This window comes from Mobula birostris, chromosome 7 (genome assembly GCF_030028105.1).
Source record: "Mobula birostris isolate sMobBir1 chromosome 7, sMobBir1.hap1, whole genome shotgun sequence".
Classification (NCBI taxonomy): Eukaryota; Metazoa; Chordata; class Chondrichthyes; order Myliobatiformes; family Myliobatidae; genus Mobula; species Mobula birostris.
In genome coordinates, this window is record NC_092376.1 from 165369270 (window position 1) to 165393951 (window position 24682).

The 24682-nt window shown below is 39.2% G+C and overlaps 1 protein-coding gene across 1 annotated transcript in view; it reads left to right on the forward strand.

Moving 5' to 3' along the window:
- Positions 1 to 6966: 6966 nt before the first annotated feature.
- Positions 6967 to 24682, forward strand: part of glra1 (glycine receptor, alpha 1) — a 128162-nt gene continuing 110446 nt past the window's right edge. The window contains exons 1-2 of the mRNA XM_072264512.1: positions 6967 to 7022; positions 8934 to 9061. Coding sequence (XP_072120613.1) covers positions 6967 to 7022; positions 8934 to 9061 — 184 coding nt within the window. The remainder of the gene's footprint in view (positions 7023 to 8933; positions 9062 to 24682) is intronic.

Here is a 24682-nt window from a genome sequence, read left to right on the forward strand (position 1 = left end):
TAAAAATAAGGGTTCATCCCTTTAAGACAGAGATAAGCTGAATATTTTTATTTAATCAGAGCGTGATGAGACTTTGGAACTCCCTTCCTCAAAAGCAATCTTCAAACAATACTTCTAAAGAGAAAGGAGTAGATAGATTTAAACCAAAGCAAAGAGATGAAAGGCTGCTGGTGACAGACTAGAAGGAATTTAGACTAACACAATAAAATCTGCAGATGCTGGAAATCTTGAAGCAGTTCAGCATTCAAACTTCAGAAGCTCAAAGTAAACCTATAAATCAATCTAAGTATATGTCACCATATACTACACTGAGACTCATTTTCCTGTGGGCTTTCACAGTAGAACAAAGAAATCAATGAAAACCTACAGAAAAGCAAAGACTTTAAAAAAAGACAACCGATGTGCAAAAGACTAACTATGCAAATGGAAAACATGAACAAATAATAAATAAATAAAACTGATAACATGAGATGTAGAGTCCTCGAAAGTGAGTCCATAGGTTCTGGAATCAGTTCAGACTTGAGGTGAGTGAAGTTATCCACGCAGCTACAGGAGCCTGATGGTTAAAGGGTAATAACTATTCCTGAATAAAATTGTGAGAACCAAAGCACCCAACCTCATTCCCAAAGACAACTGCAAGAAGAGAGCATTGTCTGGATGATTAGGATCCTAGATTATAGCTGCTGCTTTCTTGTGGCTGAACTTCTTGTAGTTCCTTCTTGTCAGGCACATCTATGCAGAGGGATAAAACAGTCGTCAGGAATTGAGGCTACTGTCTGATCAGCGATGATCTTGCTAAATGGCAGAGAATGATAGAGCAACTGAGTGACCCACTCCTGCTAAGCTGGCATAAATAGGCAAGGGATAACTAATTTCCACTGGCAAGTAGTTTGGTTATAAGAGCTCTCTAATATAAAACAACGTGAAAAAATTGCAAACACGAGGAAATCTGCAGATGCTGGAATTTCAAGCAACTCACATAAAAGTTGCTGGTGAATGCAGCAGGCCAGGCAGCATCTCTAGGAAGAGGTACAGTCGACGTTTCTGACGAAGGGTCTCGGCCTGAAACGTCAACTGTACCTCTTGCTAGAGATGCTGCCTGGCCTGCTGCATTCACCAGCAACTTTTATGTGTGTTGCTTGAAAAAATTGCAAATTGAGATTTCAAACATATTCCATGAATGATGGAATTATATTCCACAGGAGCATTGCAAAATTCAACTGAATGTATTTGAGGAGAAAATATCTGGAAAATATGAAGGAGGAAGAGTGTGACCGCATTGGTTGTTCTCATAAGGGATTTGCACAGATAGGAAAGTCAACATGGCTTTTTGTCCACATTGTAAGAAATTTGTTCAATAAAATTAGGAAACAATCAAGAAAAGCCTTTTGTAGATTGTGCAGAAGTAAATATTCTATCTGGTTACGGTTGAAAATAAAGATAGTGAGATTAAATGAGAAAGACAAAGATACACTTGGACTCCAACAAAATGCATTGCATAAAGAATTAAATACCTAAGGGAAGAGATGGAGAATCACAGAGAAGGAAAACATACACAATGCAGACAGAAACTTCTCAGAACCAATGTCAAAAATCATCAAATTCAAAATCTGGAATCATATTTTAGAAACCTGCAAATCAATGCTGCATAGTCTCCACACTTGTACACCACAAGGCCAATTGTCTTCTTTCAGCAAAATTGATCAGAACTCTAACCAAGGTGTAACTTCCCAGATCAAACTCATCATCTGAAAACACAGTAGCAAAGCAATTTGCTCAACGCTTTACAGTGTCAGCTGTAAAAATCAGAGTTTGATTCCCACCGCTCTCCGTAATGGGCTCATACATTCTTCCCATGACCGCCTGGGTTTCCCCCAATTGCTCCGGTTTCCTCCCACATTACAAAGACATACAGGTTAGGGTTAGTAAAGGAATGGGCATGTTATGTTGGTGCTGGAAGCATGGCGACACTTGCAGGCTGCCCAGAAGAATCCTCACTGATTTGATTTTATGCAAATGACACATTTTACTGTATTTTTGACATACATGTGACAAATAAAATTAATATTTTCTTTAAATTTCCCTTCTTGATTTTAGAAAAACCTTAAGCATATCTCTTTGGTAAAGTCAGAATAAAGGTCCTTGACATTAAGTGACTTTAAAAAGTCACTAACAAAGTGCTGTTTGGCACGGGTCCCAAATCAAAGATGAAACAATTGTGAAATTGGAACATCCTTTAAGACACTGGTATGCCTTCTTGTTCCCATTTCTTAATACATAGGAGCAGTATTAGGCTATTCAGTCCGTTGAGTCTGCTTCATCATTAAATTATGGCTGTTTTATTATCCCTCTCAACCCCATTCTCCTGCCTTCTTCCCGTACCCATTGATGGCCTTACTACTCAACAACATATCAACCTTCATTTTAAGTATACCCAATAACTTGGCCTCCACAGCCATCTGTAACAATGAATTACACAAATACCCCACTCTCTGGCTAATGAAATTGCTCACCTCTATTCTAAAGAGACATCTTTTTATTTTGAGGTTGTGCTTTCTGGTCCTAGACTCCCCACTACAAGAAATAGAGTCATAGAAAAGTACAGTATAGGAATTGGCACATCCAGTCCGTGCCAAACAATTTAAACTGCCTGCTCTCATTAACCTGTGCCAGAACCATAGCACTCTACCATCCATGTACCTAATTAAACGTCTCTTAAATGTTGAAATTGAGCTTGCATGCGCCACTTGCTTTGGCAGCTCATTCCTCACTTTCACAAACCTCTGAGTGAAGAAGTTTCTCCTCATGTTCCCCTTAAACTTTTCACCTTTCACCCTTAACAAGGATATAATGTTGAGATTTTATAAAGCACTGTTGAGTCCTCACTTGGAGTACTGTGAGCAGTACTGGGTCCTTAACTTAGAAAGGATGTGCTGAAACTGGACAGGGTTCAAAGGAGGTTCACAAGAATGATACGAGGATTGAACAGATTGTCATATGAAGAGCATCTGCTGGTTCTGGGCCTATATTGACTGGAATTCAGAAGAATGAGGGATGACATTGAAATCTATCAAATGGTGAAAGGCCCTGATGGACTGGATGTGGAGAGGATATCTGCTATGGTGGTAGAGTCTAAGACCAGAGGACACAGCCTCAGAATAGAGGGGTGTCCTTTTAGAAAGGAGATGAGGAGGAATTTCTTTACCAAGAGAGTGGTGAATCTGTGGAATTCTTTACCACAGGCTGCTGTGGAGGCCAAGTCTTTCAGGATATTTAAGGCAGAGATTGATAGCTTCTTGATTGGTCAGGGCATAAAGGGGTGTGGGAAAACAGTAGTAGATTGGAGGCAAGAGGAAAATTGGATCAGCCATAATGAAATAGCAGAGCAGATTTGATGGGGCAAATGGCCTAATTCTGCTCCCACATCTTATGGTCTTAAGACATGACCTTTAGGTGTAGTCCCACACAACCTCAGTGGAAAAAGCCTGCTTTTGTTTACCCTATCATTACTCATCATAACTGTGTATACCTCTATCAAATCTCCCCTCATTCCAAGGTTAAAGTCCTAACCTAGTCAATCCTTCCTTGTAACTCAGGTCCTCCAGTCCTAGCAACATCCTTGTAAATTTTCTCTGCACTCTTTCAACCTTGCTTGCACCTTTCTTGTAGTTAGGTTACCAAATCTGCACACAGTACTCCAAATTAGGTCTCACCAAAGTCTTATACAACTTCAACATAACATCCCATCTCCTGCACTCAATACATAGATTTATGAAGACCAATCTTCCAAAAGCTTGTTTTAAAAAAAAAATGACACTAGCCTAAAGCTTTAAATGCTGCCACCTTCAATAAATTATGGACCTATTTTCCAAAAGCCCTTTGTTCTACCGTACTCCTCCATGCACCATGCAAGATGTACCCTGGTCAATCCCACCAAATTGAAAGAACTTGCATTTGTCTGTATTAAATGCCATCTGCCATATTTCAGCCCATTTGTCCAACTGGTCCAGATCTTGCTGCAGGCTCTCATAGTTGTCCATGCTGTCCACCACACCCCCAAATTTGGTGTTTTCTAAAAACTTTATGATCCAGTTAACCACTTTATCATCCAAATCATTGATACAGATGAAAACCAACAATGAACCAGCACCACTTCCTGCAGCACACCACTAGTCATGGGCCTCCAGTCGAGGAGGCAGCCATCTACTACTACTCTCTGGCTTCTCCCACTAAGACAGTGTCGAATCTAAATTACTGCCTTATCTTGAATGCCGAGTGTCTGAACCTTCTTAACCAACCTCTAATGCAGGGCTTTGTCAATTGCCTTGCTAAAGTCCATGTAGACAATATCCACTGCCTCACCTTCAACAACTTTCCTCCTAACTTCCTCAAAAAACTCTAAAATTGGTTAAGCATGACGCACACACAAAGCCGTGCTTCCCCACATCCACCATCTAGGTCTGTCAATACAAGATATGTTTCATTGAGATCCCCCCCCCCATTCTTCTAAATGCCAGCTAGTACAGGCCATCAATCACTCTTCATATTAACCCTCTTATTCCCAAGATCATTTCAGAGCATTATAAGCTCATCTGCGCATTTCAAGTATGCAAACTGATCGCTGGACTTTTGGTTGCTTCTGCCATGAAATGAAGATAATTGCACTGATGGGGTGGGGGGGGGTGACAGGTAATGAACATGGCTCTCTGCTTGTGTTGTCACTTTCAGAAAGCTATCAAGCCCAAGGACACTCTGTACATCAGTGCTCCGCATACTGCATCCTCTCCTCTTACATTTGACCACACATAGTGCAATACTTCACACTTGCCCAGATTAAACGCCATCCATATCGGCAACCGATCTAATACTCTGCTCTATCCTGTGACAAACTTCTTCATTATTCGCAACTCCGCCAATTGTGGTCTCATCCATGAACGTATTAATCAACCCATCCATATTTTCATCTATCATATTTACAAATGCTGAGTGTTTTGAGCATTTGCTGTCTTGGTCATTAATTTAAGAGGTTTAGCAGGTAATGGCTTACGGATATCGCCATTCATTCAGGGCCCGTCTTGGCGTTTTTTAAATAAAATTACAAGGGCTACGTTACTTGCATGTAAAAATTATGCGCCGGTATGTCACTTGCATTCTTGCATAGTTCCCACATTATAATGTGGCATATACCTTAGATTATTGGCAGTTATTTGCAAAGGTCGGAAGTTACAACCTTTTGATCTAATTTCAGTCATTAATAAACAATGTGGATTGATTATATCGCTGACGTTCGGGAACTTAATGCCGGGAAATTTGACCGACAAATGCAAGTCTCTTTTAAGAACACGATTTACATACAGCATATATATTTTAAAAACTGACACAAATAGGTAGAATTGGTAGCAATTTGTTTGTTGTTCCGGTATATTTCATCAAAAGCACCAAAAGTTTCGCCACACTGCAGAAAAATATCTCATTTGGAGAACCACGCTGTGGTTCTCCCAGTGCCTGTACATCGCTGGAACATTATCCCAATACGCTCACACTCCAATAGCTTCCATCAATACAACTTGACAAGTATTCCTTCCAGGCTTATCATTTGCAGACCTACGTAAACTCAAGAGTTTAGTTCTAACAAATATAAACACACTTGATTAGTTGTCCGGACACGATAGCACGATACTCCATCCCAATGATGTTAATGACACTCTTAAAGCATAAGAATCCACCTTATCTTATTTCCAGCCAGTATCATCGCAAAACAAGGCTCCCTTTTTTTTTTCCTGAGACTTGTACCGTACCTCATACTTGTCCTCATCCTAACTAGGCAATACCCTCAAATCCGTAGTAGGGTGGGGCTTTCCTAGTTAAACTCCCGTCGACATGAGAATTTTCCCATAAAGCAAAGAACAGAGGTGTATTAGCACCATTCAAATTTCAGACAAACTTACCGTATCAACTACAATCTACGCCTCCGTAATAGAGATTGTGATCCTTAACTGCGAACTGGAAAGTTCAAGGGACGTCAGACGTGCAAACTCCATCTGCCCAGCTACACAGCGGATTCGGGTTCGGATTTGGGCTACCATTCGCTCGGATTCTTGGGAGATGCAGTTCCGGAGCGGCAGTCGCTCTTACTTGGTTGAAAGCCGTCCATTCTGACAGCAGACTCCAACTCCCAGAGTTCACCTTTCACCTGACGCCAAATGAGCCTTTCAAGCCTGTCAAACAAGTGTCTCTGCCAATGGGAGCTGCTGAGGGGGCGGGACTAGCGAGATGAAGTTTTTTGGGAGAGTGAGAGTTTAGAATTACTGCAGTGAAAAAAATCCCCATAACTCAAGCGCCAACAGTAATGTAGGGCAAATAGGGAAGGGAAGAAGCCAGAGCCCCACCATCAACAAATGCCATGAAACCTCCCCTCGGCTTCTTCTCTTCAATAACTCCAGGCGATGGGACTTATTTCACATCAGCAATAATATTGGGGTTGTATATTGTTTCCTGGAAAAAACAGCCTTGAAACTACTAAATGTTACCTGGAACAGCCGTGGCTATGTCTGAATCCAGAGCCATAACGAATACATTTGGATGTCTCTCCCTTCGGTAAAGACTTCTAGAGCTGGAGGAACAAGAAAGGAGCTGCCCTAGGAGGAGAAAACTTGTGGAAATCTTTCTTTAAAGAAATAAAAAAAGATAAATATAATTTTTAATGTGACAATTATTTGGGGAAAGGGGAGGGAGTGCTCCCTCGGCTGGGGCTCTCAAACATCAACCGCTCCAGGAGTGGACCTGTCCAGGGTCCTGAAAACATCACGTTATTACCTATCCCAGGACGCTGAAAGAATCAAGATCTTAGAGCGAAGAGGGAGCGAGCCAGCAACACACACACACCAAAAAAAAACGCCAAGACCATTGGAGATTTCTAACGACACCTGCATTAACAGCACTTTCTAACATCGTCCAGGATTCAAAATGCACAGCCTAGTCGCTCTGCGCCTCTACCTGTGGGAGACAATCGTATTTTTCAGGTAAGACGTTTGTTGTAGTCTTTGCTCTCTTGCCGTTATTGCAATAACTAGCTTCGTGGGAACTAGGAGATTTAATTAAAACAACGGCTATATACAGTATGATTGCAGCGAATGCTGTGGAGAATTCTGATTTCTAAGGAATGAGGATTGTTGTTCTGTCTCCGGTTTAGATTGGAACCCGTTTCAATAGATTTACATTGCCAAATCACCATTAAATAACACGCCGTAATCTCATTTCGGTTTATGACCGTACAGCCAAAGCCACAATATTAATTGTGCTGCATTGGATTAGACCGCAGTGATCTGTAGCTCGCCGAAGCTGCCTGTCGAGCGCTGCTCGTCGTTGGGCAATACCGCCAACTATTGGTGGGACCTGACCTGTACCGCACGTCAACTATGAATGGAACTACTTCCCCCCCCCCCCAAAAAAAAATCTTCAAAACGAATACTTCATGCATCTTCCTACTGCTTATTTAATTACTTGGACAGGAACAAACATGTTCTAAAACTCTTCTTCATTAATCAAGCTTCGCAGCCTTCAAGAGACCCCGCCGTGAAATTAACGCTAGGTATACGTTAGACATCAGTTGCAATAATCATTCCTTTTGCACCTGGTGGTGCAATGTGCTTGTTTGCTGGGGTGTGCGGGTTAAAGTTTTAGCATTCCTCACAGCAGATTGAAACTGCACTTGTTCAACAAGACTGACTGTTCATCTTAAAAACCTGTACCATTTATATCCCTCGTCAATTAAGTTATTTAAAATTAATCTAACTTATTCTTGACCGGTTCCGTTTCAGCCCAGACGCGGTCTGAGTTTCATCACCATTTGATCATTTTTGTTGCAATCCTTTAAAGATGAACAAGATCGATTCCAAACGGGGCAAAAAAAAACACGCATCGATGCTGATGCTGCAGTTTAAAGGCGCCTGGTGTACAACGCTTTAAGAGAAGGCGTTTTACAGTTAGCGCCCCTTCAATTGACCATCTGACATAAGGGTGAAGCATCTGGCGAGGATGTAATAAAAATTACATGGTGCGGTGTAGATTTTTGTTTCAAAATTTAACGCTAATCCCAGTGATCAAGAAACTGAACACATTCGTGTCTAATTACTAGTGCCCGCGCCCTCCCGGTAAATTGAAATATCTCATGAACCATCCCTTAACAGCGTCCCCCAATTTAAATTGAGATCCGCGATTACTTGACCATTTAAATAAATAAGTTGTGCTTCAGCAATACAAATTCTGTTTTCAGTACAGCGCTCCATATCTTGATAAGTCGGTTGCGTAAGCAGTGGTTCGACTAAGGCTCCATAATGACTCTCATTTCGTGTAATAACTGACGCTAAGCTGAATACAGGCAGTTTAGAATCGAAACATCCCACTACACATGATCCATCACAAATAAGATCCAAATGTGCTTAGTATTTCGAATGCAACAAAAAATCGTAAGGACGAGAACTGGACTTAGACTGTTGAATATAAGGAACGTGCCCTGGTGTTCGGACAACCCGTGTAGAATGGCAATTATTTGCCGCTATTCAATTGTCCCGAATATTAATGACAGAACATTTGTGTCTCTATAATTGCACCAAGGGTTGGTGTTTATAAATCAGTTGCGCGGTCCTGAAATACGTACGTGCGTTCATAACGCAAACACAAAACCACATTATAAGTTCAATATCGTTGCCAGTAAGGTCAGAAACAAACTATTGAGACAATGAATATCCGCACTTTATTTTGTAAACTGCAATGTTCTGCGTGACTTCAATACTAATTATTTATTTTTGTGTAATTGTATTTACACTAAGTTGCGCGGCTGCTTTTTGTTGTCTCTGGCGTTCGGCGCAATGAGGAATTCATGTTTTTTTTTCAGTTGACGCTTCATTCTTGTGCATATTCCCTTCATACAGTTTGGCCGCGGCCAAGGAGGTGCAAGCTGCGAGATCCGCCGCCAAACCTCCGTCCCCGTCAGACTTTCTGGACAAGCTGATGGGCAGGACTTCGGGATACGATGCGAGGATCAGGCCGAATTTCAAAGGTATTACTTACAAACACTGAAATGTTTGTAGCAATGCAGCGAAACATAAATCACTAGTTATGGAACAACCGAGAGGAGGGGACAACGGGAAATCGGGTTGAAATCACATCAGTAAATAATACAGATGAAACTCTACAATGGGGAAATCTGCTCTACTATTAAGGGAAAGAGACAGGCAAGTGATAGGGAAATTGATAGATGACCTTTATTTTTAAAAAGACTTAAGATGAAGCAAGTGACCGTATAAAGTTCGTGCGGTATCGAGCCATGTGATAGATTAATGTCCAGTTTTCACTGATAAATATTGATCTGCTTATTAATAACAAAATGTGACTAATTATATTGACGCATATCCCTTAGCAAAGTCTTCCAATTGCACCTTTATACTAAAGGTAATGACTTGCTAAATGACTTATTCAACAAATGAGTGCAATAAATTTGTGTGAGCTGCATTTTGCATCTAATCTATTGCTCAAAACATTTTTCTACATGACATACTACTTGTAGTATGAGTTCAATTTTTTTAAAACGTTACTTTAATCCAATAAAGTCAATTGAAATCACCTTGTGCTGTTACTTTGTCATTGTGAGATCTGGTTGAAATATTGTCTATTTTCACTGCATCCAGCACATAATTATATAGTTACATTTATCGTCCTGACTCACAAATGAGTAGAAAATAAAGCAAAATAAATTATCTGTTCTGTATCTTACAGCTTTGTAGTTCCAAAATGCTTTATTAAAATGTATATATTGGTTTGGTGATTGCAAACCACTAAATAATCTCAGACTGAGAGATTGTCTTCTGCTTGTCACATTACCATTAAATTTGAGTAACCCTGCTCATTTCCTCATGGGTTACAATTTATTTTCTTCCGATTCCGAATCAGGTTTAATATCACTGACATACAGTATGCTGTGAAATTCGGTGTCTTGTGGCAGCAGTACAGTGCAATACATAATAAAAAGCTATACAATACAATAAGAAATATATAGATGTAAAACTAAAGTAAAAGAGTGTATATGTACTGAGTTAGTGTATGTGGGTTCATTGTCCATTCAGAAGTCTGTTGGCAGAAGGGAAGAAGCTTTTCCTAAAACTTTGAGTATCTCGTCTTCAGGCTCCCGTACCTCCTCCTTGATGGGACAACGAGAAGAAAGCATATCCTGGGTGATAAGATTCCTTAATGATGGCACATTTTGAGACATTGCCTTTTGAAGGTACCTTGGTGCTGGGGAGGCTAGTGCTCATAACGGGGACGGCTGAGTTTGCAACTTTCTGCAGTTTTTTCCAATCCAGTGCAATGGCCCCTCCATACCACTGGTGATCCAACCAGTAAGAATGCTCTCCATGGTACATCTATAGAAATTCATTCATGTTTAGTGACATAACAAATGCTAACTTACTATGAGGAATTTAATAAGGATGGGTTTATGTTCTTCGTAACTAATCAATAAGACTCCAAAATTGTCTGAATGGAAATAGAGATAAATACAGATAAATGGCTGATAAATCTAAAATGTTGAAGCTGGTTGCTTTAAAGTTGTATACTGTGTCTAATTATTTCTACAAACCTAAAACCTCTGTATATCAATGGGTCAGCTGACCAGAGATTTTAATCACTAACAACAGTATACTGCATCTAGAACCAAGGCCACATAAATAAATTAAGTGTTGTTTTCTAATTCTTAATCTTCTGGAGTCACGGGGACAAGTGGAAAATTTGCCACGTAACATGTTCCTACATCAGTGGTGAAACTCAACAGTTATGCTGAATAATGATTCCTCTTTAAAAACCAGCCGTTCCACCTCCCCCTCCACCCCTGCCCATTCATTGTATCAACGTGATACTTTCCACAACAAAGTAAGAAAATCAGATTAATGCCAAATTATGCAGGTTTTTGTGCTCTGGACAAGTATTGGAAACTGATATTTCATCTGCACCACCAATGAAAAGACAAATGTCATTAAAGAGGGTTTGATTTTGTTGTAAGTAGGACTAAATATGTAACGACTAATCAGGTGGAATTAGCATGCGGCTTTAATAATTTTATTTTACTGTCCAATATGCCTCACTGAAGTGATAAGTAATGTGCAAAATAATCTAATAGATCCAGGACTTCAAGTAATAATGTCATGTAGCAAAAACAACAGATACTGTTAGATGTTTAATAAAGTATTTTAATAAATTGTCTCACAAGTAGTTTATTAGTGATTTCAAGGCAATGTATAACTCAATGCATAGTCAAAGGGCAGAAATGGAGAATAATGAATTATGAATTTTTAAAAATTGGATAGATAAAAACAGTAAACTCAAAATGATGGAGGAACTCAGCAGGAAAGGTCCTTGTACTCCTTTCCCACCTTCCACCTTCTTATCCTGACTTCTTCCCCCTTCCTTTTGAGTCCTAGTGAAGGATCTCAGCTCAAAATGTGGACTTGTTATTCTTCTCTATAGATGCTATTAAGTTCCAGCAGCATTTTGTACATGCTACTCTGGATTTTCAGCATCTGCAGAATCTTGTGTGTTTGAGATATAAACAATAGTATCTTCCATGGTGGAGTGTTCAGATTATCATTCAATGTTTAAAAAATAATGGTTTGAGTGTACACGGGAGTGTGACATGCATTCATGAAGTAACCTATCATGACCTCTGAATATCCCAATGCATTTTACAGCTAATTAATATTCTATTTTAGTAACTGCTGCAGTGTTGGAAAAGTGGCAGCCAATTTATACACAACAAGCTCCCACAGTCAGCCATGTGACCAATGGCCAGGACACCAGGACAACTTACTTTCTCCCCTTCAGAATATTGCTGTTAGATCATTAAGAGCTCAGTGTAAATTCTCATCCAAAAGGTAGCACTGCCAACTATGCAGCACTTTCTCAGCATTGTATGCAGTGTTAGCTTAGCTTTCTCTGCCCAAGTCTCTGAAGCTGCACTTGAGTTCACGAGCATCCGACTCCAACAAAAGAGCCACTAATGTAAGCCACAAAATATACTAATACATCAGGTAGTGAAATAGAGAGTGTGGTTAATAGTGGGGAGGAGAATGATTTCAAAAGGGTGGGGATTCTGTGGAATTCATTGCAACAGACAGCTGTGGAGGCCAAGTCATTGGGTATATTAAAAGCAGAGGTTGATAGGTTCTGGATTAGTAAGGGTGTCAAAGATTAAAGGGAGAAGGCAAGAGAATGGGGTTGAGAGGGATAATAAATCAGCCAAGATGGTGCAGATTTGATGAGCTGAATTACCTAATTCTGCTCCTATGTCTATCTCTTATGGTCACTAATGTTAATCATTCCTATTCTAATTGATTAGTTAATAAATGTAAACTGGAATTTAATACCAAAATTCCCAAGTGTGTAATTTTAAAAAGAAATAGAAGAAATATTGACTGAAAGGATAAACTTTAAAATGAATCAGATATCAGGGGGACTGTTGATGACAATTTTTAATTGAGCTGCTAAAATTATAAAATTATATGAGACCAAATAACACGAAACAAACAGGAAATGCAACCTCTACACAATTCATCATTTGGGCTCTTAATCAGAGAACTGAGCCAACTGTGGCTTTGAGATGTATTTGACTAATGTGAGCATGGAGGTGGGAAGCTTTATGTTAGAAGAGACACTAGGGAAATGGGAATTTTATTAAAATAACAAAGATTCAGAGCACATTTTATAGACATTAAAAATATAAATGACTCAATAAGGTAATTGATTTCCATTGTTGGTTTTACAAGCTATGCTTAACATTTATGATACAGAGCTAGGCATGTCTCATTTTTCTATGTCAATCTGTGAATTTAATAAACCTTGTAATTTGTAAGATGAAGTGCTTTGGTGATTATATATTTGCAGGGGGAATATAAAGCTTGTTGCTCTCTTCAGAGTTCATGCAGATTGAATGCAATTATCCAGTATTTAGAAGAAGGAAACAAGCAGATAAAGTTTTCAATGGCAGAAGTTTTAATAACCAAATAAACAGTAAAAAAAAACAGAGTGAGATGGGAAGTGTTTTGGTATATTAGCAACATGACATGGTGATCTGGAATACAATGTTTGGCAGAAAGAAGCAATCCAATATCTTTCAAAATGGAACTGGATGAACACTTAAAGAGACAGGGGATAAAAGTCAGGGCTAGGTGAAAAGTGCAGAATTATTGCATTAATTGAATTCCTTTTGGGAAAATAAAAGCAGTTATGGAAAATTAATGGCCAAATGTGAAGTTCAGTTAGTGACAAAGCTGAAGTATCTGCAATCATTGTCAGTAATAAAGCTGACTGGATAATCCATCTGGCTCTCTTCTTGGGATCCCTATCAATACAGAAACTATACTCAGGAGGTACTTTATTAGGTACACCTGTACACCTGCTTGTTATTGCAATATCTAATCAGTCAATCATGTGACAGCCACTCAGACCTGGTCAAGAGGTTCAGCTGTCGTTGAGACCAAGCATCAGAATGGGGAAGAAAGATGACTTAAGTGACTTTGACCATGGAGTGATTGTTGGTCCCAGGCAGGGTGGCTTCCTGGGATTTTCACACACAACTGTCTAGAGAGTTTATAGAGGATAGTGGGAAAAAAAGCATCCAGTAAGTGGCAGGTCTGTCGATAAAAAACACCTTATTAATGAGGAGGTCAGAGGAGAATGGACAAACTGGTTCAGGCGACCAGAAAGGCGACAAATAACGACACATTCCAACAGTCATGTTAGGAAGAGTGTCTCTGGACACTTAGCACGTGGAGCCTGCAGCAGCAGAAGATCAAGTAAATTGGCCACCTAGTGCAGTCTTCAACAATTCCCATGTGATCTCAGAAGCAGTTGGGTGCAGTAGATACTGCGAAAGCTGAAAGGAAAGTCCCATCAACATTGCTGTAGCAGTACTGAAGGATTGTACTGCAGAACCAATTGTACCTTGACAAGACACACAAAATGCTGGAGGAACTCAGCAGGCCAAGCAACATCTATGGAAAAGAGTAGATCATTAATGTTTTGGGCTGAGAACCCTTCTTCAGGACTGGAAAGGAAGGGGAGGTCAGAATAAGAAGATGGGGGCAGAGGAGGAAGCACAGGTGGCAGGTGATAGGTGAAACTGAGAGAGAAGGAAGGGGTGAAGTAAAGTAAAGAGATAAACAGCTGGAAAAGGGGGAATCTGATAGGAGAGGGTAGAAGACCATGGAAGAACGGGAAAGGGGAGGAGCACCAGAGGGACCTGGCCATCAATCTGTACCTTTAACCAGACTAAGTCTCTGCTGTGATGTTCAGTCCACAAAGTGGAAACTTATCCAGGTATGTGTTGTCTGCAAAACATAGGACTTCAAGAACATGGTCAATTCGCACTCAGTCAGATTCCCCTCAGTCATCAGCAAAGTAACGAGATGGATCATTAATAGTGCTATCAAGCAACACCAATACTCAGTAAACATTTTGCCATAATTATTCACTTTCATACCTCATGCAGTCCTTAATTGGGAAAATTGAGCTGACTTCCAGATGGGAAATGGAAACACTTATCATCTGAATGCATTATCAATCGGCACGGCATTAAAAACACTTAGGAAAATAATATCAGAGAATTGTAGGACAACTCTCTTCTGTCTAGTCGTAAAGAAAAGAGATTCTGCAGATGTTGGCAATCCAGAGTAACACATACAAAACACTGAAAGAACTCTGAAGGTCAGGCAGCACCCATGGAAAGTAATAAACAGTTGCTGTTTTTGGGCCAAGACCCTTCAGCAGGGCTGGAAAGGAATGGGGAAGATGCTAGATTAAGAAATCAGAGGGAGGGGGTAGGGAAGAAATACAAGCTAAAAGGTGGGTGGGGAGGGAGAGTAATGAAGTGAGAAGCTGGGAAGGTAATGGGCTGAAGGAATCTGATAGGAGAGGAGTGAGGACCATGGGAGAAAACGAAGGAGAAGTGGCACCCGGGGCGGTGATACGCAGGTGAGGAGGAGAGAAGCAATAAGAGGGGGGCCAGAGTGGGGAATGGTGGTGGAGGGAAAGGGAGGAGAAATAATTAATGGAAGTTGGAGAAATCGAAGTTTACGCTATCAGGTTGACATCATATTCCCTGCAAAATAATGATGATGTGGGCACCGGAATCCACAACCATCCTCATTCAGGGTTCCACACCAGAATCTTGACAGCATTGCAATATGGGCTTCAAAATTTTCATGTGTGAGTTTCCTTCAGTTATAGGTTAAGACTTTTGATTATACATTTATTCAGTTACACATAAATCTCAATGCACACATGGGTCTGGAACTGAACAATGTTCAGGCATGGGCTGAGAAGTGGTGAGCATTCATATTGCACATGGACCATCAGTCATCATCTGCAACCAAAGGGGAAGTCCAACCAGCTTCACTTAACTTTAGGACAGCATTACTATCACAATGTGCGCCACTATCACCAATAAATAATATGGCTGCAGGAACGGCTCAGAAATTTGTTCTCCTACAGCAAGTAACTCGCAATCTTAATGTGTTGTTTTTTGAGTTACTGTCACTTTCCTGTCAGCTTGAACCAGCCTAGCCATTCTGCTCCGATGTCTCTCATTATCAAGGCATTTTTGCCCATAGAACTGCTGCTCACAGAATGGTTTTTGTTTTTCTCACTAGTCTCTGTTATGTGTGAAAACCCTAGGAGAACAGCAGTTTCTGAGATGCTCAAACCATCCCATCTGGCACCAACAATCATTCCAAGTTCAAAGTCGCTTAGATCACATTTCTTCCCCATTCTGATGCTTGGACTGAACAACAAGTGAACCTCTTGACCATGTACGCATGCTTTTATGCATTGAATTGCTGCCACTTGATTAGTTGATTAGACAATTGTTTTAATAAGCAGCTGTGCCTATTAAAGTGGCCACTAAGTGTATATGACAGAATTAAAATGCCCGAAACAACATTAAAAGTGTAACCAAAAGTTTACAATGAAGCATAGCCAATTATATTTAGTTCTGTCTCTCTTTCCTCTAAACACATCTTCCCCTTCCCTCCCCTTTCAGGTTCGATGACTCTCAGCTTAGGTCTTCCATCTGTCGCTACCAAACCCACACACCCTTTTCATTATATTTCCCCCTGTAACCAGAGGACAAATTTCCTCTGTGCAGGGATCCAGGTGAGACAATAATTCATTTGCATTAGTTACTGCATTAGGTGCCTGCAACATGTACACCACTACATTGGAGAAATCAAGCATGGACTCTAGAACACCATGTTTCAGTTTACGATGATGACCCTCACCTTAAACTTACTTACGTGTCACCTTAATGCTCCTTACATAAGCTCTCCCACTTTGACTGCTCTGTCATTGATTTCTTAAACTCTTCCAGTGAAGTCCAAAATAAACTCAAAGAATGGCATTTACTTATCCATTCATGTGTATTCATCAACATTTCAGGACTCAACACCTGCATTCAACCAACACCAGATATCCAGCCTTTCCAATTTGTTTTAGAATGGGCCAGCTCAGATGTCAAATTACCAAGACTGTAATATGAACTTCATTTTCTCTCTCTGTAGATGCTGCTTTGCCTATAGAGTATTTCCAGTATTCTCCTTTATTTCTAGATCTCTGCAACTGCAGTCTTTTGGCATATTCTTTCCCCTCTGCTCTTATTCCTCTTTCTAATCTTACACCTTTCCTTGAAAAATCAGTTGTGATTAACTTGTCACCACCCTCTCTCCATCACCACCCTTCATGCCGTTCAATCTCTCTCGGCCTCTGCCCTATCACAGACATTCCCCTTCCCCATTTTTACAGATGAAAAATCTTCGATTTGTAACTTCTGAGTTCTGGTGAAATATCAGCAACCCAAAGATAACTCTTTCTATCTCTCCACAGATTCCAACTGACTTGCTGAGTATATTTACAGCATTTTTGATGTTTATCTCTAAGTAGCTCAATGAAGAGTAACATATAATATAATGGGAAATATGTCATAATGGTTGTGTATCAGCATTTAATCTTTCACATACTCTGGTCAGTTAGAAATGCAGCATTAAAGTAATTTAAAATACTGTTTATAAAGACAGTATTTTTTCTTTGCATGTTGAAAGATATTGGGCTGATAATTTTCTGTAACTGCTCAGATGCAGGAGAGAAATTCATCTTTGCTTGCTCATATCAAATGCATGAGGAGGTTACGAGTATCAGTTATCCCCAACTTTGCATGTTCAGATCCATATATGCTGGTGACCAAAATTCTCATTGGTAGCTTCTGATCAAAGATGAGCTTCTTCCTCACAATAATCTATAGCCAGCGGTACAATTCATTTCTGGGAAGAAAGTTTATCCGGGGTTGGGTGAAGGAAAGTTCGACGTGCAAATTATAAGGTTTTTGTAAGCCAGTTTAGCCATAGCAGTGAAACAATATTTTTAACAGCACTTTCTTCAGCAACTGTGCAAGCTAGAATTAGAACAAGGTGAAATAACAGGAATAGAGACCAAAGAATATAGACAAAAGGGGCTGGTGTATGATAATAACAGGAACCACAATGGTAATCACATGGCAAAAAAATAAAACGTGCATCAAATTTAGATTTAGGATTGAAACATTCTTGGGTATAAATTGTTAACAACAGCCTAGAAGGAGAAATGAAGAGTGAAAATACATTGCCAATAACCATGAGAAATAAAAGGAAATATTATAGCTGAATAATGCTACAACCCAGTTTGTCAAAGGCCTTCGAGTGTTAAGGACTATTGAAGTCGCTTGTTGCATGTAATTATGGGATTTTTTTTATTACACCATGCCTCATGCATTGTAAATATCTGTTTTGCACAGACTAGAGTAGCACTGCAATCTCATCTTGAGCAATGACAATTAAGTTCTGTTCTATTCTAATTCTATTCTATTCTATCAACAAAATGACTTTTGGAAGTGTATGGAGATACTGGCTAGAGTGGATGTAGAGAGGGTGCTTCCAATAGTGGGGAGTTTTGGGCCAGAGGGCACAGCCTCAGAATAGAAGGATGTCCCCTTAAAACAGAGATGAGGGGGAATTTGCTTAGCCAGAGGGTGGGGAATCACTAGAATGCATTGCCACAGATGGCTGTGGAGGCCAAATCATTCTGGATATATTTAAAGTGGATGCCGAAGGCTGAAGGGAGAAGGCAGGAGATGGGGTTAAGGGAAAATAACAATCAGTCATAATCAAATGGCAGAATAGACTCAATGGATCAAATGAAATACTTCTGCTCCGATGACTTTTGGACAGGTCCAAGGACAGGAAAAGTCATATTTACAGTATAGGAGAATTTTAAGTTCAGCAGCTGTTCCAAATTCTAATTCCATTCTAATCAAAAATTTCATATTTTCATCACTTGTACTAGTTTCTAAAGTCACCATTCAAATTAACATAATGCATTTCAAGTGATCAATCAAATTGCAGGCTATGCCAAAATTGTAAAGGTCAAACAGATGGAGTCAGGCAAATGAATCGATACCAACTTGGGTTGTTATTGAGACAAACAAAAATACATTTGTTTATTTTCATTATCTTCTGGTTTATCTTGCTGAAAGCCAAGATATCATTTGACAATGAACTTTCCTTATATAATTTTCTTTACAAGAAGTCTCTGACCATTATGAAAAGCCCAACTACGGTAATGCACTCTGAAGTTCCAGCATCGTCCAGCATTTCCTGTGATCGATGGTATGACATTAGATATATTTTGCTACTTATTGAGAATAAAAATTATATTTCTATATAATTTGAGCTTGCTAATAAATATCTGCTTTGATTACAATATAGAATGTGATTCAAAATGCTTGAATATAGGATGCTAGTCAAGGTGAAGTTGGTATTTTATGTCACTGAACATTTTTCAGAATATAATGCCGTGCCAAATGATACCAAATAGATTGAACCATTAATCAAAGTTGCAACAGGTTTAGATATGGCTTAACTTATTCATTTCATTATTACATCAGTGATATGCTCCAGTGGTTCAACGTAAACAACGGAATTAATTCAAATTCCTTTCTGTGTGGTCCAAATTCAGTAGCGTATTTACCAAGAAAGATGTGACCTATCAGGACAGATTTTGTAAATGGTTTCAGAAAAGTGGAAAACAGTACTCACATAAATATTTGAAAATGAATAGAAATATTATTTAATTGCAAGGATTTTGTTGACAATTTTGTTTTCTTTGGAAATCAGCTGTCTAACGCATGATCAAAATATACTAATATCAATAAATAAAACCTTCAATTTTGCAATATTATTTCAACACTTTAATAATATCCAGGATGCAATTAGGTTGAGGGAATATTTTACCTTTGCTTTCAGATGAGAATTTATTTCCTATGTTCAGTCACTAGCCTGAAATGACTCATCCAAACTGACATCAGTACATATTCCCAGTTACCATTTTAATGTGTCTTTTGTGTACATTCAGTAGGCACTTCATTAGGGTACACCTGTACACCTGTTCGTTAATGCAGATACCTAATCAGCCAATCAGGTGGCAGCAACTTAATGCATAATAACATGCAAACATAGTCAAGAGGTTCAGTTGACGTTCAGACCAAAAATCAGAATGGTGAAGAAAATGATTAAAGTGCCATTGACCATGGAATGATTGTTTGTGGCGGATGGGATAGTTTCAGTATCTCAGAAACTGATGACCTCTTGGGATTTTCACTCACAATAAATAGTCCCTACAGCTTACAGAGAATGACACAGAGAACAAAAAAAAACATCCAGAGGGTGGCAGTTCGGCCGGCAAAAAAGCTTTATTAATGAGGGAAGTCAGAGGAGAATGGACAGATTGGTTCAAGCTGGAAGGTGACAGTAACTCAAATAACACAGGACAACAATCTTTTTCAAAAGTATTGCTGCCTTAGAATTGTTTTCTGTGTGATAGATCACTTGAAGCTGAACACAATATAATTTCAGACTACTTGAATCACATAGGAATTTGGAGAGAAAAGATATGAACTTTTACTGAATATAAAGTGTTTAAATGCATAATGGTGCTGATGCTTTGCAATAGTTCAACTAAGCTGAAAATGTTTTGTTGGTGATTTTCATTTGTCTTCAGTGACTGAGGCTTCTCGCTTAAGTGTCCAACAACAATCATCCAGCATTGGTGGATTCTGTTGCCCTGATACAGTTTCTCCATGACTGCAATGTCCTGGTGAAACCTTTCACCATGCTCATCACTGACAGCACCAAGATTTGCAGGGATGGTCTAAATGGGAATGCAGAAAATGAATGTTTAGTGACTTGCTGCACTTCATAGATTTGTAAGACTGAAGCATGTTGTCAACCAGCTGCACATAGTTTGGTGTTCTATAGTTGCAAAGAAAATTTTCAACAATGTCTTTGAATGCCTTCCTTGTGATTTTCTCCAGTCCCACTAGAAGCTCTTTTATTGATGATCATTTGATTTGTGGACCAACAAAAATGCCTTCCTTAAACTTGGTATCAGTTTTTCTAGGAAAAATCTGTCTCAGGTATCAAAATCCTTCATGGAGATTTATAACTTCTCTAAAACCTGTTCTCCCATGCAGCATTCATCCTGCCTAAGCATGCTAACACTTGTCTGGACAAGATCGAAAACTTTTCAGCTTACATTGTGGGCAACATTTTAATTGACTTGAATTATGAATTTAAATAACTAGTATAGGCAATTTCAAAGAAATGGTGCATGATAGGGAAATTTTATGGTGATTTTCATGATCAGCAGCCCAAAATCCATAAGATACATCCGAGTATTCAGGAAACAAAATCTTTGTTGTTCAGTCTAATCACTCGTTGCAACAGTAATGTGTAGAAGAGCATCTCTGAACACACAATATGTCAAACCTTGAAGTCGATGGGCTACAGCTGCAAAAGATCATGAGAAATATACTCGCTGGCCACTTTATTAGGTAAGCAGGTACCTAATAAAGTGGCTGCTAGTTAGGTATCTAAGAGTTAGCCACAGCATGACAAATGAGAAATATTTGTTTTTGAGGGGTGTAAGTTAACCATCTTCTCTTTTTGTTGACAGTGTCTTCCAATAACCTTTGCAGATTATGACATTACAATTTAATTGATATCATCAGGAACAATATTGCTCTTGCCAAGTTTCCTTTATGTTTCAGATTGGGGAGAAAAATCAAATGGGGGTTCTGTTCTTGGTGACTTTTAGTGAAATTCCATGCTTATAGATAACAAGAGAGGATTACTGGCTAGTGTGGCTCCATTGTGTTAATTGTCAGATAGCCTACCAACCATCATTATATGGGATTGCACAAACAAAAGATCAGTTGGATGAATTCATATTTGGATCTGTACTTAAGACTGAGTAAGTGCATTTAAAAAGGAAGAAACAGAGATGAAGAGCATCAGAGAGAGTGAAGCAGTTTCATATTTGCATGCAATATGTCAGCAACATAGTTCAACAGAATCAAATCTTATCTCTGTTCTTCTTGCAGTTTGTGCTTTCCTATTGCTAAATTTTAAAATAATCTCTGCTATCAAAATAATTTCATCAAAAGCTTCCATAATGCTACCTTCTTAGCAGGAAAAAGAAGCAGCAAAAATCCTTAGGCTGTATTTACTGTCAAAGCCTGTTGAGTTTATTGTCAGGCACACTAGAGATATATATCGGCTTCAGGAGAAGTGTGTCTCCTCTCCACCCACTCATCATCAACAACTCTGCAGTTAGCATCGCTTCAACATGCAGATTCCTGGGCATCATTATTTCAGAGGACCTCATGTGGGAGAACCATATCTCCTTCATTAACAAAAGGGCTCGGGAAACAATGTATTTTTGTAGCAGCTGGGATAGTTTCATCTTCCTCAGAACATACTGGTGCAATTTTATATTGCCATTATAGAAAACATCCTCAATTCAGCCATTACCATCTGGTTTGATGCAGCATTCTCTCATGAAAATTGTTAGGGCAGCAGAAGACATCCAAGACAAAGAAACATGAAGAAAAAATGATTACGATCACTACCCACCTAGCAAACTGCTTTTCCCAAAAGCTCCCTTCTGGAAAGCTCTATTAGAGCTATTAAAACAAATCAAAAACTTTGCAACATATTACAAGTTTCTTCCCCATGCAGTTAATCTGTCCAACCATTCTACCTAGTGATCTCCATCTCCCTTATCTATTACCTCGGTCAATGCACTGCACTGTACTGCACTTTAGAACATTTTTCATAAATCTGTTTACATTTTAAGTACGTGCTGGTATTTATGGATTCATGCACGATTCATTCCATATCCATATTTGGTCACAACAAAAAGATGCAAACTCAGTGCAGACAACACTCAATATCAGAATGGAATCCAAATCTCTGGTGCTTCAAGGCAGTCCTGATGAAGGATATCTGCTGGAAGCACTAATAACTTCTAACTTTATTTTTATATAATTCATAATCCTTATAATTGTTAAATGTTACACACACACAAAATGCTGGAGGAACTCAGCAGGCCAGGCAGCATCCATGGAAATATTAAAGAGCTGAAGTTTTGGTTTCATATGTGTTACTCTGGATTTCCAGCATTTGCAGAAACTCCTGTGTTTATTATTGAATGCTGTTTTTTCCTATTGCGTGTCACGTCTACACATCACATTTTTTTCTCTATTATTATTTTTTACATTGTGCTGCTGCCAGAAAGTCAGCAAGTTTCATGACATATGCCAATGATATTAAAACAGATTCTGATTCTGATTCCTAATACAGGTAAATATGTTAGGCAATTAAAGTTGAACCTGATCTTCCTTGATCTTTGATTTTTGACAAGTACATGCATGCACAGGTTCAATGAAAAGCTTACTTGCAGCAGCATTATTAGTTTTCCGCTGTTACAAATTTGTCCTATCCTTTTACAGCAGTAGTGTCTCCCGTTGTTTTTGCCATTCAAAGGAAACTAGATCCAAGTTGTCTGTAATACTTGCATGCTTTATAGAGCCATTGACATACTTCCTATAAAAGGTGTTGTTCTAAAAATGCCATCCAGGTTGATACAACCTCTGTTGAGAATGGAACTATCCTTCTCTCTTGTTCCTATAGAAGTGTTTCAAAACCTTAACACTGACGACACTTGGAAGAAGTCAAAGAGCGTGGATGAAAATTGCCTGTTTACAAATTCATGTTTATCTCATATCCTATAAAAAGGTTTATCTTCCAGAATTGTATCCTCTCGGGCAGTAGCTTTTTAAAATAATTTTGGTATATTATCCATTATTTGACAATCATAACAAGAAATATGTTCATGATTTAAGACCATTGTATTTCAAACTTTCTATTCATTAGAGTTCATCCCTTTATATCCGACATGTGTCTAGGATGAAATGAGCAAATTGCTGTCGTCAGTTGTTGCAGTTTTTTTTATGTTTATGATTTTTATGTTTGTGATCTTCTGCTGCTGTAATCCATCCACTTCAAGGTTTGACGTGTTATACATTCAGAGAAGCTCTTCTGCACACCACTGTTGTAACACAATGTTATTTCAGTTTTTGTCACCTTCCTATCAGCTGGAACAAGTCTGATCATTCTTGTCTGACCTCTGTCATTAATAAGGCTTTTTCACCCACAGAACTGCCACTCACTGGATGTTTTTCTTTTCTTTTTGTTTTCTACACCATTCTCTGTAAGCTCTAGAGACAGTCTTGTGTGAAAATCCCAGGAGATCAGCAATTCCTGAAATACTCAAACCACCCCATGTGGCACCAACAATTATTCTATGGTTAAAGTCACTTAGATCACATTTCTTCCCCATTCGTATGTTTGGTCTGAACAACAGCTCAGCCTCTAGACTGTGCCTGCATGCTTTTATGCATTGAGTTGCTCCCACATGATTGGCTGATTAGATATTTGCAATGAAGAGCAGATGTACATGTGTACCTCATAAAGTGGACACTGAGCCTATAATTACTAGTCTAAACTGTCCTTTAAACCTGGCTGAGCAGAAAGGTGAAGGAACACAAATCATTGTTTTTATTGCATTAGCTATAGAATAGTTAATGTACTTGAGTTTATGAAATAGCTCTAAATAAATTTGGTTTACTGGTTCTACATACAGCATTGTATAACTGATACAAAAGAAATAATTCTTGCTGACTTCATTTCACCTAGGCTGCTTAAACATGATACTGTATTTATCACGCACAGGAACTCGTAGTATAATATGGAGACCAGAGTTGTACATAGCTATACCTAGCCCTTACCTGAGCCCTCCACTAGTCAGGATTGATGATGGATGTGATGTCTTAGCTGTCTAGACATGCAAAGCTAGGACAATACGACATTGGAAGCAAGCTGCTGTCCATGGAACAAGCTCCCACTGTCCATGTGTCCAATGAACCCAAAGGAATGGCAGAGACCGATACAGTTTGGCACCAGCTGTTGCAGGAGTTGCCAGTTGGCGTTGAACTCAACACAGGACTGCTTTAGGGGCTCTAGCTCCAGATTTATCCCTCGGGGTTTACTCACAAAAGCTTCCCCATGATTGGGAATGGCTGCAAGGCAGCGGAAGTTTGAGATCAGAGTTTACTTTCTCCTAGATGAGCTGCCAACCAAGGCTGACAAACCCCATCTGCCCAAAGTGACTGGTTTTAACGGTAACCCGCCTTTGACCCTTCTTCTGTCAG